Raw genomic sequence first — 14099 nt, 5'->3', positions numbered from 1 at the left:
GCCTGCCAGCCCAGCCCAGCTCGGAAGGGGCTGGAGAAGCTTAAAGCCACCCCCAACTGCTCACGGGGTGGCGGGAGAGCCACACGGACGGCCCGCTCCCGCAACGAGCCTCGTGGGGCCTCTTCGACCACTTCGTGTGAGCTACTTGGCTTCATTAAGAGCAACCGGTGAGGGCGTCTACCCTCCCTGCTGATGGGACCGATTAATTAGCTGGGGGAACGGAGGGGCGACCGCGTGCCTCGGGAAAGCCCGAGAAGGGAGATGGGAGCGTGGCACATGCGGTTGGTTAGTGGGATGTTGACTGAATAAGGCCATGGGCTTAATTATCCTGATTAATTAGAGCCGGCTCCTTTTAACCCACGTCTGGTGGCGTGACCCCGCCGCAGCCACCGAGGCACCGCAGCCCCTTGAGGTGCACCAGGACCTGGGGGGGGGGGGGGTGGCGCGGGGACACCTGGCCCTCGGGGAAAAGCCCCCCGCGGGCGCAGGGCAGAGCAGGGGCCGGGAGGCGGGGCAGGGAGAGGCGTGATGAGGCCCCCGGACCCCACAAAGTGGTGCTGTGAGCCCCCTAAACCCCTCAGACAGGCCCTACAAGGCCCTCCCAGACCGGCACGCAGAGGGGGCTGCAGGGCCCCGTCGTGCCCCTATTCCCCCCCCCCCCCCCCCCCCCCCCCACTTTTCCTGGCCCTCGGCGGCCGCCGTCCGGGAAAGAAGGGTGGAGCTCCCCGCCTACCCGGAAGAGAACCCACGTGGTGGAGGACCACGTGTTCGCAGCGCCATGGCGTCGGCGCCCAAGAGGCCCAAGGTACTGGGGGGTGTGGGGGGGGTCCGCTCCGGGGGGCTCTGCCGGCAGCGCGCCCGGTCCGCCCCCCCTCCCCGTGTGCCTAGTGCGGCCTGGGGTCTGGGGAGAGCTGACCCCGGCCCTCGGGGTGGGGGCGTCCGGGCACGGCCCCGGCGCTCTGCTCGTCCGCTCCTTGCTGAAGCGAGTCTCCCCCCCCCGCCCCGCGTTCTCACCCGCAGGCAGCGGCCGGGAGCAGCGGCCGGGGACAGGGCAGCGCCGACCCCCTCTCCGCCTTCCTGGCGTGGTGCGGGCGGGCCGGGGTGAAGCTCAACCCGAAGGTGAGGCAGCGCCGGCCGTGGCCCTCCACCACCCCCCCCCCCCATCTCCTTTTCCTTCCTCCCCGCTTCCTCCCCGCTCCCTTCTCGCCCAAGGTCCGTCTGAGCAGGGAGGGGGCGGTGGCAGGATACGGCATGTTGGCGGCCGAGGAGCTGGAGGTGGGAGAGGTTCTCGTCAGCGTCCCTCGCTCGGCCCTGCTCTCCCAGCACACCAGCCCCATCCGCGCCCTCCTGCAGGACGGTGAGCTGGGCTCGGACAGACAACCTTCCTTCGCGGGTGGAAGGAGTAAAGGGGCGGGGGGGATGATGAAGGTTGGTGCAGGGTGCTGGACCGGGGGGTGCAGGAGTGTTAGACAGCGGCTAGGAAAGGGGGGGTCTGGGTACCCAGTAGTGCCTGCGGGAGCGTGGAGCCGTGGGGGGCAGGAAGAAGAGCCCGTTAACAGTAGGACCGGGGGGCGCTGAGTGACAGCCACGCCCTCGGTGATGCTTTCCTCAAGGCGTAGGACAGACACCGCTAGGGAAAAGCACAGTTCCATTCTCGGTGAAGACACCCAGAGCCTCGGGGTGAGGGGGGGGCGGTGTGGGGGTAGCAGGTTGTCCAGCTTAGCCATGGCTCCAGCGTGGCAGCTTCTGGTTCTGCTAGAGATCTGACAGAGTAAAAGGGAAACTCACAACCACAGGCTGAAGACAGACAATGAGGGTTGTAGGACCAAGCTTTGCTTCTTAGAAGACTTGTTCTCAGAGGAAAAGGACCAAAACCTCAGCTCAACTTACTTTTGCTCCATCATCCCTGGTTCCTTAGCCCAGGAGTCCCTGCAGAGCCAGTCCGGTTGGGTGCCACTGCTGCTCGCCCTGCTATACGAGTACACAGCCAGCAACTCCCAGTGGCAGCCTTACTTCTCCCTCTGGCAGGACTTCAGGAGCCTGGATCACCCCATGTTCTGGTAAGGTAAAACCAAGCAGGGCTGTAGGGTGGCCCAACGTGACAGCTGAAGGCAGGTGCAGCCCAGGGGCTGCTGACCAGGAGTTTTGGGGATGGATGTGGTCCTACCAGATGACTCCATCCCTCTGTTGGGGGGCTGTAGCCTGAGAGACCCTCTCAGCCACTACCTGGGGTTGGAGCTAGTTACAGGCATAACCAGAAAACAGGATTCTGAGATTGTGAAGGAGGAAGGAGTTGACAGACCCTTCTGCCTGGGGCAGACGGAGATAAACCTGTTTATTTTGTTTTTCCTTTCAACAGGCCTGAAGAAGAACGAACAAGGCTCCTGCAAGGCACGGGCATCCCAGAAGCTGTGGACAAGGACCTGGCTAACATCCACTTGGAGTACAGCTCCATCATCCTGCCATTCATGGAGTCCCATCCCAACATCTTTGACCCCAAACTGCACACACTGGAGTTGTACAAGCAGCTGGTGGCATTTGTCATGGCCTACAGGTGAGAAGCGAGGGCTCTGCTCCAACCAGGAGCAAGGACAAGCAGTAGGATCACAGAAAAGATCATAGGCTGTGTTACTTAAAAGGTTGCAGTCACACAAGTATGTAAGTATAAGGTGAAGCTTGCTCTGCGCTGCAAGGTGTACAACGGGCTTGTCTTCATCTCCCTTGTCTTAGCTTTCAGGAACCTTTGGAGGAGGAAGATGAAGATGAGAAGGGGCCCAATCCTCCCATGATGGTGCCTGTAGCAGATATTTTGAACCATGTGGCCAACCACAACGCCAACCTAGAATATGCTCCCGTGAGTGCAAAGCCACTGCGCCACGCATCATCACAGTCTGATTCCTCTTCGCTTGCAAGGCCTTTGGGAGTGGTGGCACAGCAAGGCCATCTCTCTGAATCCAGAGCAGCACTGCTCACCTGCCAGGGGAGCAAGCAAGTCTGGCCTGGATTTCACTACAAAGCTATTTTGCTCAACACACTTCCCCACTGCACTGCATGCTTGGCTATAGCTAGGAAGAGCTTGCGGTCATCTAAGCCTCTTCAAAACACCTTGTTTCTGAGAGCTGTAGGATCACCACAGCTCTGAGAGCCTCTTCTCTCCCTGCTTGCAGCAATGTTTACGAATGGTTACCACACAGCCTATTGGCAAAGGACAAGAGATCTTCAACACGTATGGGCAGATGGCCAACTGGCAGCTCCTACACATGTACGGCTTTGCAGAGCCATACCCTGGCAACACCAACGACACGGCCGACATCCAGATGGTGACAGTACGCAAAGCAGCACTGCAGCGTGAGTGGCACCCATAGCCACTTTGGGAAAGGATGGGGCAGGGATCTCTGTTAGTGATGTAATGAAACAGGGATAAAGGATGACATGAAAAATAAGCCTGTTCCACAGCATTTCAGGTGCTGGGGCTATGCCTTGGTTTTCTGCCTCCTGTTTCCCCTTCTCCATTCACCACCCCCCCCCCCCCCCCGCTGCAACCCAAGTTGGGTTTGCAGCTCTGCTGTCTTGAAAACAGGTGCCAAAAGCGAAGCACAGCAGCAGCTGGTCTCAGAGCAGTGGGACTTCTTGTGCCAGCTGGAGATGGTGGGGGAAGAAGGTGCCTTTGTGCTTGGCTGGGACGAGGTGCTGACAGAAGAAGAGCTGTCCATGACCCTGAAGGTAAGCACTGCCAAGCAGTGGAAGACATACACAAGGAAGAGCACACACTAAGTGTACCACAGCTGGGCAAAGCAGCATGCAAAATAGTTCAATGAAGGGGGACAAATACATAAAGACATTTTGGTACTAACCCTCCTGCATGAAAAGTGGTAGGGGGTGTGGTTGCCCATCTCCCAGGCTACAGGTACTGTTAGTCATCTTCCTTTCCTGAGCTAGCCACCCACATGTGCTTACATACCAGTCTTGAATGGCTCCATGGGTACTGCTGTTCTAGAGAGCTGTTGCACCTTTGTAGGTAGCAGCTGATATGTCCTTTAAGACTCTTCCCAACAGCCAGGTTTGCTGTTTGAGTGTTCTTCTAACCCACAAGTTACTTGTGATTAGGTATCTAAGCCAGTTTTACTCCCTGACCTTTAGCACAGCTGAGGAACAATTCACCTGCTCCGTGTGGCTCTAAAACCACACTTCTGTGGAGAAGAAAGCCTGATGTACTCATGCTGCTGGGTGACTTGCTTCTTTGCCTGGGTCACTACAGGTGCTGTGCATGTCCGAAGAAGAATTCAAAGAGTATAAGGAACAAGATGGGTGGGAAGATGACAGTGAGGAAGAAGAAAACTCTACCCTTTCGAACGAGGCTCTCTCCAAACTCAAAACCCCTTGTAAGAAGCTCCTCTACGACAGCGTGCTGCTGACCCTGGAGTCCTATGGGTCAGACTTGAAAGCAGAGCAGGACTTGCTAAATAACAAGGAGGCTTATGAGAAACTGAGTCGAAGGGAGCAGCAAGCTTTGCATGTGCGCTATGGACAGAAAAGGATCTTGCATCAGCTGCTAGAGCTGGTACGCTAGAAACCTCACTGTCCTTGGAAGTGAACTGCCTGGAACTGTGCACAGGAAGGGAAAGTCAGCCTTTGGCCATCTCTTCTGCAGCAGCAATAATAGATGACAAGATTGAAGGCCCACTTGTCCCTCATATGACATGTGGCTTTTTAGCTACCTCTACATAAACAAAGTATCCTCCACACCAGAGAATTGGTTTTGGGTGGCCTTACCTTACAATGGGAGCTCTGGAGCACGATGACCACCTTTCTTCTAGAGGACTTAAGAAAGCCCAGACCTCCTACTGGCTGTTTTAGGAAAGCAGACAGACACTTGTCAGAATAGCAAGTGGGTTCCCTCATTGAGCAACAGAAATTTAAGGCAAGAACTGCTCCTTGTCCAGATGAAGAGGGCAGAAATCCAGCTAGTAGCTCTTACCTTACAGAGGTTCAGAGTAAACATCCAGCAGGTGAACATGCTGACAACACTAAACTCTTCACCTGTACTTAGTTAATACTGAGCATTTTAAAGAGTACAAGCCCATCCATCTGGTTTTCATGTAGCCTTAGTATAGCAAGATGCATTTCCTTTTACCTCTATAAAAGCCACTCCTGTATGGCCTTGAGACTAAAGGAGCACTGTCACAGTTCTGCAGCTGCTGTAGGCTAAGCATTTGATACACATCCTCCAGTTGATGATACAGTTCTTCCCTGAACTCAGGCATTGCTCTGCATCATGTTTAGTTATATATTAGTATTTTTCCCCCAGCAGTTCTTGCATGACGAAACACTGGAGGTTTGCAGGCCAAGCTACATATAATAAAGACAATGTTTCTTACCCAGCCAACGCTGTCTACTTCAACAGGGTGCAAAGCCCCATCTAAGAGGGGGAATCTTTGCTGCTGCTGCAGTTAGAAGTATTGCAAACAAGCAAAATGCAAACTGTACTCATGTAGATAAAGGTCACCTACAGCCCTACATGCACTGCTGGGGGCCAGGGTGGTTTAACAGTACCTAGGGTAGCTTTATTTAATTCCCTTTTTACAGTGGTGTAATGCAGTGGCTGTTTAGAGTCCAGTCTGCCATCCTGGTGCTTCTCTCCCTACAACAGACTAGATTTCAAACCAGGCACACAGTGGTTCAAGAGGTTAGTCTTCATTTCTTAAACATGAAGTGTGTTACACCCAGGGCCTCTGCTGGCAAGGACACTGGTAATCCTCGGGGAGCTGACACCAGTACCATTTACTTTGACAGCTGCAGGTTCCTTACCTGCCAAGAGAGGATATGAAGTGCAGGGGCCTTCATCCTACCAGCCCAACTTGAGTTACTGGGATCTTGGCTAAGTCCTGTCTGCCTTCCACCTGCTCTTTACACCAGCCTAACAGTTCTTAAAGCATAAAGGGAACCAGCCATGTACAGCAGCATTAGTACAGAACCAGAGAGACCTTTGAGCTTTGAGTCATTAGGACAAGTTACTAAGCTCACCCTATGGTTTGCTAGTTGAACAGCAGAAAAAAGTGTCATGGTATCTAGACGAGATAAAGGATAAAGTAAAACTGGTTGCTGGGATTTCTCTGTATCCTAACCCAATACAGGAGAAAGGTAAGCAATACCAGAACAAAAAAATTCCAGCTTCAGAAGGCTCGGTTTCAGCACAACTACTGACCTACTCAGGAAATGCCAGGGAACTGTAGGAACTGGCAAGAAACTACACCTTGACACACAGGTGACTGAAAAACACTGCCTAGAAACAGGTCACAGAGAATTCCCTTTGAGCTGCAGTCCACTGGCACAGTTAGTCCCCTGGACCTAGTTTTTGCTCTGTGCAGCAAAAGCACAGGCAGCTACACAGTCCCTTAAGCCCAAGCAGGAAATCCTGACCTCTCCACCCAAAAAGCAGTCAACTAGCTTTAACAACCTAGTGATATTATCTAAAAAGAAAGCAGTGAAGCTCTATTTCCTACTATCTGCTAGGTTGCAAGGCATAGGGTAAATGATTTTATAGCATGAGCAAGGCTTAAGCCACTTAGCCTCATTTACAGCTAACTAGCAACCTTGCACAGATGCTTGCTGAAGGGAATATCATAGCAGGGCACAAGTCATTAGAAAGGAAGCTGATCTGCTGTCTGTGCTCCATATCCCTCCACTGCAAGCAGTGTCCTTTCTAGCACAACTTTGTCAGAGACAAACTCTGCTCATGAACTTGCAACTAAGGTATTTCTATCTGTGCACAACTGTCCTTTCCTAGTCATAACAATACTCCCCTCTGACTTCACACTAGGAAACAAACCCAGTTGCTTTCAATAAGCAGTGCCCAAAACACACTGGAAAATTGCACTTTTTGGATGGGTGGAAACAGACTTTGGAAGACATCAATGGGCCAGGCAGGGTAGAACTGGAGAGAATAAGCACAGTGGCACGTGCTGCATGTCATGACTTTAATGTGTAACTACAGTATGCATACATACAAGAAGTGGGAGAACTAAAGCCCAAGAACTAGAAAGGCTACAAAATACAACACATGGACCAATACTTTACAAAACATTCAAAATCCTTACAAAATGGGCTGTATTGGTCCTTTGGGTTTTTGTTTTGTTTTTTTTTCTTTTGGTTTTTTTTTTTGTTTTTTTTACAAACTTATACTGTGTGGTCACAGGATGGGGGGGTGGGAAAAGGTCTAGATTTAACCCCCCACCTTCCAAAATTTACAAGTGTCCAAAAAAAAAAAAAAGAAAGCTATAGGCCTGGTCTCTGGTTTCTTTACTAAAAACAGCTGACCCTCTCCCAAAGGGCCTGAGGTGTGTCTTTCTCCAACAGAAAGGAGGCATTCTGACTGCCACTCCACTTGCTGTCTGTCAGCATTTGATGAGAGTGGGGGAAAAGCAATGATGAACCTTAACCCCTCCCTCACCCCTCCCATACTCCATAGTATTCCCATATTCCAAACACATCCACCCCTTTTTTTTTGTAAAAGAACTTAGTGATTTAAAGGTCCCCCATCCACATAAAGAAAAATAAGTTACATAATATTATAACTGGCTTTTCAATATTCTTTGGGAGTCTGGGAATGTCAGGACAAGGAGGTCTGCCCCAGACAAGTGCTTGGCATCAGCAGCTGCCCCTTTATTACAAGCTGGACAGGCACCAGTTACCCACCTGCCTCTTACACAATTTGCACAAACCCAAAAGTCCAGACAAATGTTTCTGTTCCTTGTATTTACACTAGTTCAAAATGATATTCACAGCATCTTCTGAATTTTGGCCAAAAGTCAAAAATCTGTTTCAAACTTTGGAACGTGCCCACATAGACTTTCACCCAGGGTCTGTTGCATCTACCCAATCAAGGGGGCTGGGAAGGTCAGGAGGAGCCTTACAGAGTCTTCTGTCAGTTGATGGGACAGGGACCTCCAGGCTGGCACACTTACAATGCAAGATGCAGCTCATCTAACTGGCACCAGTCCCTTCCATTACTTGCTGGGCCTGCTTCTGCCCCATGCAGCACTGTGCAACTGACTGGAACAACCTGAACACAGAAGCAAAGCAGCATTAGGTGCATTTATGGCAGCAAATGGTGCTTCCACTATGAAGCACCAAGAACTCAGCCCCTGCTTCAGATACTACGTTTTATTGATTTTGTAGTTAAGTTACTCACTTTTCGATTTCTGGAGCACAGTGAACAAACTCATGGTTCCAGAACTTAAACGCTGGATTTTTAATCAGCTCAATGAAAGTAATAAGGAGACCCCAAGGATGAGGCCTATTTACAATCAGCCGTTCCAAGAGAACCCTGTAATCCAAAAGTAAAAACAGTTAGACCTCAAAGATCCAAAATACACAAGGAAGGAAAGCAAAAAGCTGAATGCTGGCAAGTTAAATGCCCTTCCTCTCACCTAGTGATCTGCTCCTGGATAGCCTCAGTGTTGGCCTCTGCAAACAGGTACAGCATGGTGCAACTGAAGTAGTGGGTGTGACTGTTGGGATAGCGCAGCTGGTTGGCAATTGCATTCAAGAAAAGGTAGCGGCCTACAGAAGAGGAACAGTGAGTACATAAGGTTTCCTTTACATATACACAAAAAGGAATAAAGAAGCAACTAGTATTGCTTAAGGTTAAGGTTTGTGAGCCTGCCTTATGAAAGTACAAGAAACAAAAACTGAAGATAGGAAAAAGCCTTATCAACCCAAGTTGATGGGGCAGTAAGAATTTAATTCTTCAAACTTATTCCCTTGAATACCATAAACAATTGGTTTTAATATCGCTCCTGTATTCAGAGTTTTTAATATTCAACATGGCATTACTTACTGTGAATTCACCAGCAGCTACATGAAATGATCTTCTGTACTTCTCATAGCTCAAACAGATAATCAGCTGTTAAATTTGACATCGCATGAACTAGAAGTGTTTCCAGCTCACCTTCAGTGTCCAGGTCTACTGCCAAATTCTGGAAGATGTCCATGTGAGCTGAGTGGGTAATGGTGCTCATAGAGGGTGTGCTGCCTTTGTTGTGAATGTGCGCAATAGCTTGAGTACCTACGTAGAGCACCAGTGCATTAATCAGCTGGATGTTGTAGCGGTTGCCAGGTTCATTTGATACCTAAAAGCAAAGATATGAAAAGCATTAACATTTTATGTTCCTTCAGTAATCGAAGGTACAGCATGTACAACAACAGCATCCAAGTATCTTGATTATACAGAAGATGACACACTCAGACATCCACAAATTCAATTTGGCATTTACCCTTTTATAATATAGCAGTTATATATATATACACACAGACACATATTCAAAAGCATCAACAAAATATTGACAGACCCAACAGACAATTTTTTGTACTCCCTGCCTAAATGAAAAAAAAAAAATAATCGGGTAAGGACAATCTGAATTCACCAGCAGTGCAAGAGGCTGGCTGAAATGCATACCGCCTCTGTGAATGCTTCAGTGTGAGCAATTTTCTGAGAAAGTCCAACAAGTCTGTTGCAAGCCAAGCCTTGTGATGTATGAAGTGTGGTTGGCTAACAAGTCTGAACTGGGCTTTAGCTAATTTGCCTTTATTTTTTTAACATGCAGATCCATAGATTTCTATAACAATGAATCCATTCGGAGTCAAAATTTAATCAGATTCTAAAAAAGTAGTTCAATAAACCCCACTGACTCTCGGACAATGCCTGGGTAAACAGTGCTAGAGTTGTGTGATGGAAGCCACAAGACTCTTCATCACCCAACGGTCCAGGACAAAAAAAAAAAAGCAGGCTTGATGCAATCAGCTCTTGACTACATTCTTCACTAAAGATTTGCAAGGTTGAGCACATGGAAGCAGAAGAGTCAAAGTTTTAGACAAGGATAACCTTGCATTTTCACTATAAGCATTTGGCAGTTCATGTAGATAAAACCAACTGCTTTTAAATTAGATCATTTTAGTGTCATTAAAGTCAACATTCCTTAAGTTCCACCTGGCTGAAACTATTTAACACACACTTAAAACATCCTGCTAGGGAGTGGGAGAAGAATTATTCAGGGAAGTATGCATTTTCACAGGCTTTTCTACTGCCTGGAACACATGCTTGCTACACGCCAACAAAACTCCTGCAAGAAAGGAGGCTGACTCAGCCAGCAAGATCATTTGTCCCACACTATTTGAGTTCAGCATCCTCAGAAACCAGCAACTCACCTGTAGGTTGCTGCGCAAGTCAGACAAAAAAGTGACCGGAGAACGGGTTTTGAGATAGGAATCCAAGTCTTTTTTGAACTGAGGTGGCATCACTCCAGTGAAATTTGTGAGTATTCGTGGGGCAATATTAATCTCACTTAACATGTCCACCTGTTGAGAGAAAACCCAGTCAGCTAAACCATACGCGATCTCTCTAAAGGAACAAATTACAAAAGTAGATCGGTAAGTGATATTACATCAAAAACTGCTGTTGATCACTTTCTCCTACCAGCAAGAAAAAAGAACACTAGACTTTTGCAGATTTCAGAAGAAACTTGGTCTCTAATGTGCAAATTCATTAAATGACTGTCTCAGAATCAAGAGTAGAAGATAAAAGAATTCAAGGGCAAAGGCCATAGGGAATTCAGTCACTGCCTTTGAAGTCTCCCTATCTACACTCAAGCCAGTTTGGTAGTTTAAAAAAGTACAAACATCCACAAAAGTCAAGAACAGCCTCCTTCAGTCTCAAGAAGTACTAACTGAATGAGTATTGCAGCTTCACTCCCATTACCCTGCACAGCTCAGGCAAGGAAGAACAATAGGACAATGCTTTAGTGGTGTGAGAAAGTTTCCTTCTAATCGTTCCACGATTAGGAGACTGGCTTGTGCCCAAAGACTTAGAGAACATCAACAGTTGTCAAAGTCTCTCCCCATTATGCAAGAGGCTTACTTTAGTGGTTTATCTCATAATTTTCAAGAGAAAATAGCATCAGTGTTTCTCATCAAAAAGTATTTACAATCACATAGTGCTCAGACACCTGCTCTTCCAACAATTAGTTAAATGAACTCCAGTCACCATGCATCCTGTGGAGCACAAGCTATACAATTCAGCATGAGCTGAAAAAAACCAAGACACAAACTGTTGGCTGAACTTTCAAACAGCAAAGCCACAAGGACTACTTAAGTAGTCTGTTTCTCAGTGACAAATGAGACAGTACAATGATAAAGACACCCTTGCTCCAACACCATGTGCTAGTCAGATCTAGGGACACCGTCAAGTCAGGCTCCCCTTGGAAAAAGGAAAGCCCTCTGGTTTTCCATGCAAAAGCCAGGTTCTCAATGCAGTTCTCATGTAACACAAGTCTCAAGAGCCTGTCCTTTCAGGTTGAACCTGCACAGACCTTGCAAGGAAGCCAAGTATCTACAGGTACCAATGAAGCCTTGCAAGCAAGCCAAGTATCTATGGGTGCCAAAAACGTTGTTCTGCTAGCTGCTATGTCACTTAAGTTTCAAATTACCTGTTAACCTTTGAATGGTTGCATTAATTCAAGTATCAGTTAAACTGTTCCCCAAATTCCACAGTCTCCACCAAGGAAACTGGATAAAGAGTATTTGGAGCATTAAAGCTTCCAATTATCAAACTCCTGAAAGTAAGTCCTACCTTTAGATTGGGGGTGAAAGGGTCTGGAAGCCTCATGTTCCGTGGGAAGGCACTCAGGATTAGATTCCTTAGCTGAATACAGTTAGGTGGGATCACATCACAGAACCCATAGTGGTAGTCACAAAGAAATTCTGGGAAATCATGCAACAAGACCAGCAACACACGCAGAGTGCCCTGTGACATAAAATATAATATAAAAGACGTGTGTAACTGCTGAAACTGCCCAAGAGCTTGCAGAGCCACCCTTCTGTGTCATGTGGTTAACATTAACAGGAAGAAATTAATCTAGGAAGGTAGCCTGTTTCTGTCCCACACCAGATTTGCATTTAATTCTAAGATATAAGTTATAAAAGAAAAAAACAGTAAATCTTATTTTGCTACCAGAACACCTCTACTTTCAGACAAGTTTGGTTGGGAGTAGCATCCATTAGCTGACATTTTTTTTACCTTGTAAAGAATTTGCATAGGTTTGGTGAGTTCCACATTTCTAAGGAAAGGAGCCAAATACTTGAAAAGATCTATCAGTAACTGGGCATACATAGGCCAACCCTGTCAAGAAAAAAAACAGCAGGTGGAAAACATGCAATGAAGAGCAGTTACCTTAATTTCAAAACAGTAATTAGATTGGTCTTCACATAAACCTGGATCAAAGCTAGGTCCTCCTGCTAGCTCTAGCAGTGAGTGCAGCACAGCTCATTTCAAGGGCTTTAGCCACACATCATCTGCTATGGGTGTTTCTGGAACACTCAACATGCCATACTGAGTTGACAGTATTCGGTCTAGACTACAGCTCTTTGAGATTTTGACAAAGGCATGTTTATTAAATTAAATTCACCCTGTATTCTATAGTTTGACACAAAGACTCTCCTCCATGCAGTTAGATTACCATGAATATGGAAGACAACAGAAACAGGACAGCCATGCTACTAGTGCACTTCAAGAGATGTGAAACAGCACCACACCAGATAAGCATCCGTGTGAGCTTTTTAATTCAGAAGAGATAAACTGCAGCCACACCTTCTGCTGTGGTGTATGTGCCAGCATTCTTGCAATAAAAATCCGATGGGAGATCAGTTCCAGCCAGGCATAAACAAAACCTGGAGCTTTTGTAGGCCTCAGGATGTGAAATGTGTTACTGAAAGAAAAGTTAGAGCAGGTTAAAAGTGCACAGCAATAAGATTGCTTTTCATAACATTGAGGGAAAACATACACAGCCCTAAAAGCAAGGCATTTTAGCATCTTGGGTTTTACCAGTCATCTTCCTTAAAACAAGCAAGTGGACAGTCTATAGAACCAGTTATTCTGAATGTGATTAAGCCACCACAAAGGAACAGTCAGATAGCCTTCAGACAAAAAAAATCTTGATCCTACCAGGAAAGGATGAGGATTGCGGCCAATCTCAAATACATACCAGAAAGCTGTGAGTGTCTGGAAGTTGATGGTCTCCAGCACATGCTCAGGAGCATTTAATTCCAACAACAACATGATGAAAATGCGATGGTAAGGAAGTTGCTGAAACTCACTCTGCCGAACATCATGGTCTTGCAGAAGAACTCCCACCACAATACCGAGAACCTAAAGAGATCAGGACGTTTCAGTGGTGACAGCAAGAATTACTTTGCAAGTCAGCCTATAAATAATACTTTCACCGTTAGCAAAAGAAAAAAAAGGAAAAAATTGGTAGAGTCTAAAAAGAACCAAAAATCCTAGTTATTGGAAGCATTGTGTAAATTAATATTATAATCTCTATCAGCAACTCCCAACCACTACACTTAGCTCTCCATGTCCCCTGGATCATCATCACAATGACTCACTGCACAGCATTGAAGGTCTTAACTACCTAAGACCATCTAGCCATAAACCAAGTAGTGTAAGAGTATAGGCAAGGCCCTCATAAAAATCAAGGGAGACACCCCAGAATCACCAACCTTAAACCACACTTTCTAATACCTCAAAACAACAGCAGTTGACTTCTTCATTTCAAGGCACAAAGGTGAGTTTCAGCTTTGATATGAAATCTTTGTGAACAAGAAAGCCACTTGGCATCCTGATGCTCCACTCAACAGTTTATCATTTCAGTGACCAACCCATCAAAGTCCTCATCTGATACTTCAGCAGTAGCCTGCATTAAGGCCTACATTTCACAATTATCAGCAAAGGTACACCTGATTATGCACTTTAAATGCAATGAGTACAAAAAAGCATTCCCAACCTTATTCAGGAGGTTGATCTTTGTAACTGTGTTGGTTGCCTCCCCAGAGTGCTTCACTAGCAGCGCAATAAGTCGCACAAAGGCATCCAGATTGTGGTAGCACTTGGCTCGAATCATGGTGGGGTTGGCAGCAGGGTTATGCTGTTGCTCAGCCTGAGCACGATAGCTGATTTCAACACACATTTCGGTGCAAAGACGGAAAAAGCGGGTGATCAGATCATCTGTTTTCAGGATTCCTTGCTGGTGCATCTATCCCGGAAA

At 47.3% G+C, this 14099-nt stretch overlaps 2 protein-coding genes across 10 annotated transcripts in view; one reads left to right on the top strand and one right to left on the bottom strand.

The window, feature by feature from the left end:
- The first annotated feature begins 763 nt into the window (after nucleotides 1-763).
- On the top strand, nucleotides 764-5777 carry SETD6 (SET domain containing 6, protein lysine methyltransferase). Of its 2 annotated transcripts, XM_049804306.1 has the most exons (9): nucleotides 764-805; nucleotides 1021-1119; nucleotides 1213-1357; nucleotides 1919-2060; nucleotides 2360-2554; nucleotides 2731-2854; nucleotides 3168-3348; nucleotides 3581-3723; nucleotides 4259-5777. In XM_049804306.1, the coding sequence occupies exons 1-9, from the start codon at nucleotides 779-781 to the stop codon at nucleotides 4568-4570; spliced, it is 1368 nt and encodes a 455-aa protein (XP_049660263.1). In that variant the 5' UTR covers nucleotides 764-778; the 3' UTR covers nucleotides 4571-5777. The 2 variants fall into 2 exon arrangements, with proteins under 2 accessions (XP_049660263.1, XP_049660262.1); XM_049804305.1 differs by having other exon boundaries at nucleotides 1021-1357.
- Nucleotides 5778-7641: 1864 nt separating this feature from the next.
- The window catches only part of CNOT1 (CCR4-NOT transcription complex subunit 1), a 59000-nt gene continuing 52542 nt past the window's right edge, over nucleotides 7642-14099 (bottom strand). For all 8 annotated transcript variants that reach the window (XM_049804291.1, XM_049804295.1, XM_049804293.1 and 5 more), the window contains exons 40-49: nucleotides 13839-14087; nucleotides 13038-13201; nucleotides 12644-12761; nucleotides 12074-12175; nucleotides 11627-11800; nucleotides 10207-10356; nucleotides 8951-9131; nucleotides 8430-8562; nucleotides 8192-8326; nucleotides 7642-8062 (exon numbers count right to left, since the gene is read on the bottom strand). In XM_049804291.1, coding sequence (XP_049660248.1) covers nucleotides 7984-8062; nucleotides 8192-8326; nucleotides 8430-8562; nucleotides 8951-9131; nucleotides 10207-10356; nucleotides 11627-11800; nucleotides 12074-12175; nucleotides 12644-12761; nucleotides 13038-13201; nucleotides 13839-14087 — 1485 coding nt within the window. In that variant the 3' untranslated portion in view covers nucleotides 7642-7983. The remainder of the gene's footprint in view (nucleotides 8063-8191; nucleotides 8327-8429; nucleotides 8563-8950; nucleotides 9132-10206; nucleotides 10357-11626; nucleotides 11801-12073; nucleotides 12176-12643; nucleotides 12762-13037; nucleotides 13202-13838; nucleotides 14088-14099) is intronic.

Source organism: Accipiter gentilis, chromosome 7 (genome assembly GCF_929443795.1).
Source record: "Accipiter gentilis chromosome 7, bAccGen1.1, whole genome shotgun sequence".
Taxonomy (NCBI): Eukaryota; Metazoa; Chordata; class Aves; order Accipitriformes; family Accipitridae; genus Astur; species Astur gentilis.
Note: the sequence above shows the minus strand (reverse complement) of the source record. Positions and strands in the feature narration are given on the sequence as shown.

What these genes read in the sequence shown, in the direction of transcription:
- SETD6 (XM_049804305.1), top strand. Translation starts at nt 779, where the DNA reads ATGGCGTCGGCGCCCAAGAGGCCCAAG. An exon ending in CTGGATCACCCCATGTTCTG is followed by an intron (nt 2,061 to 2,359) that starts GTAAGGTAAAAC and finishes TCCTTTCAACAG; the next exon opens with GCCTGAAGAAGAACGAACAA. An exon ending in ACGCAAAGCAGCACTGCAGC is followed by an intron (nt 3,349 to 3,580) that starts GTGAGTGGCACC and finishes TCTTGAAAACAG; the next exon opens with GTGCCAAAAGCGAAGCACAG.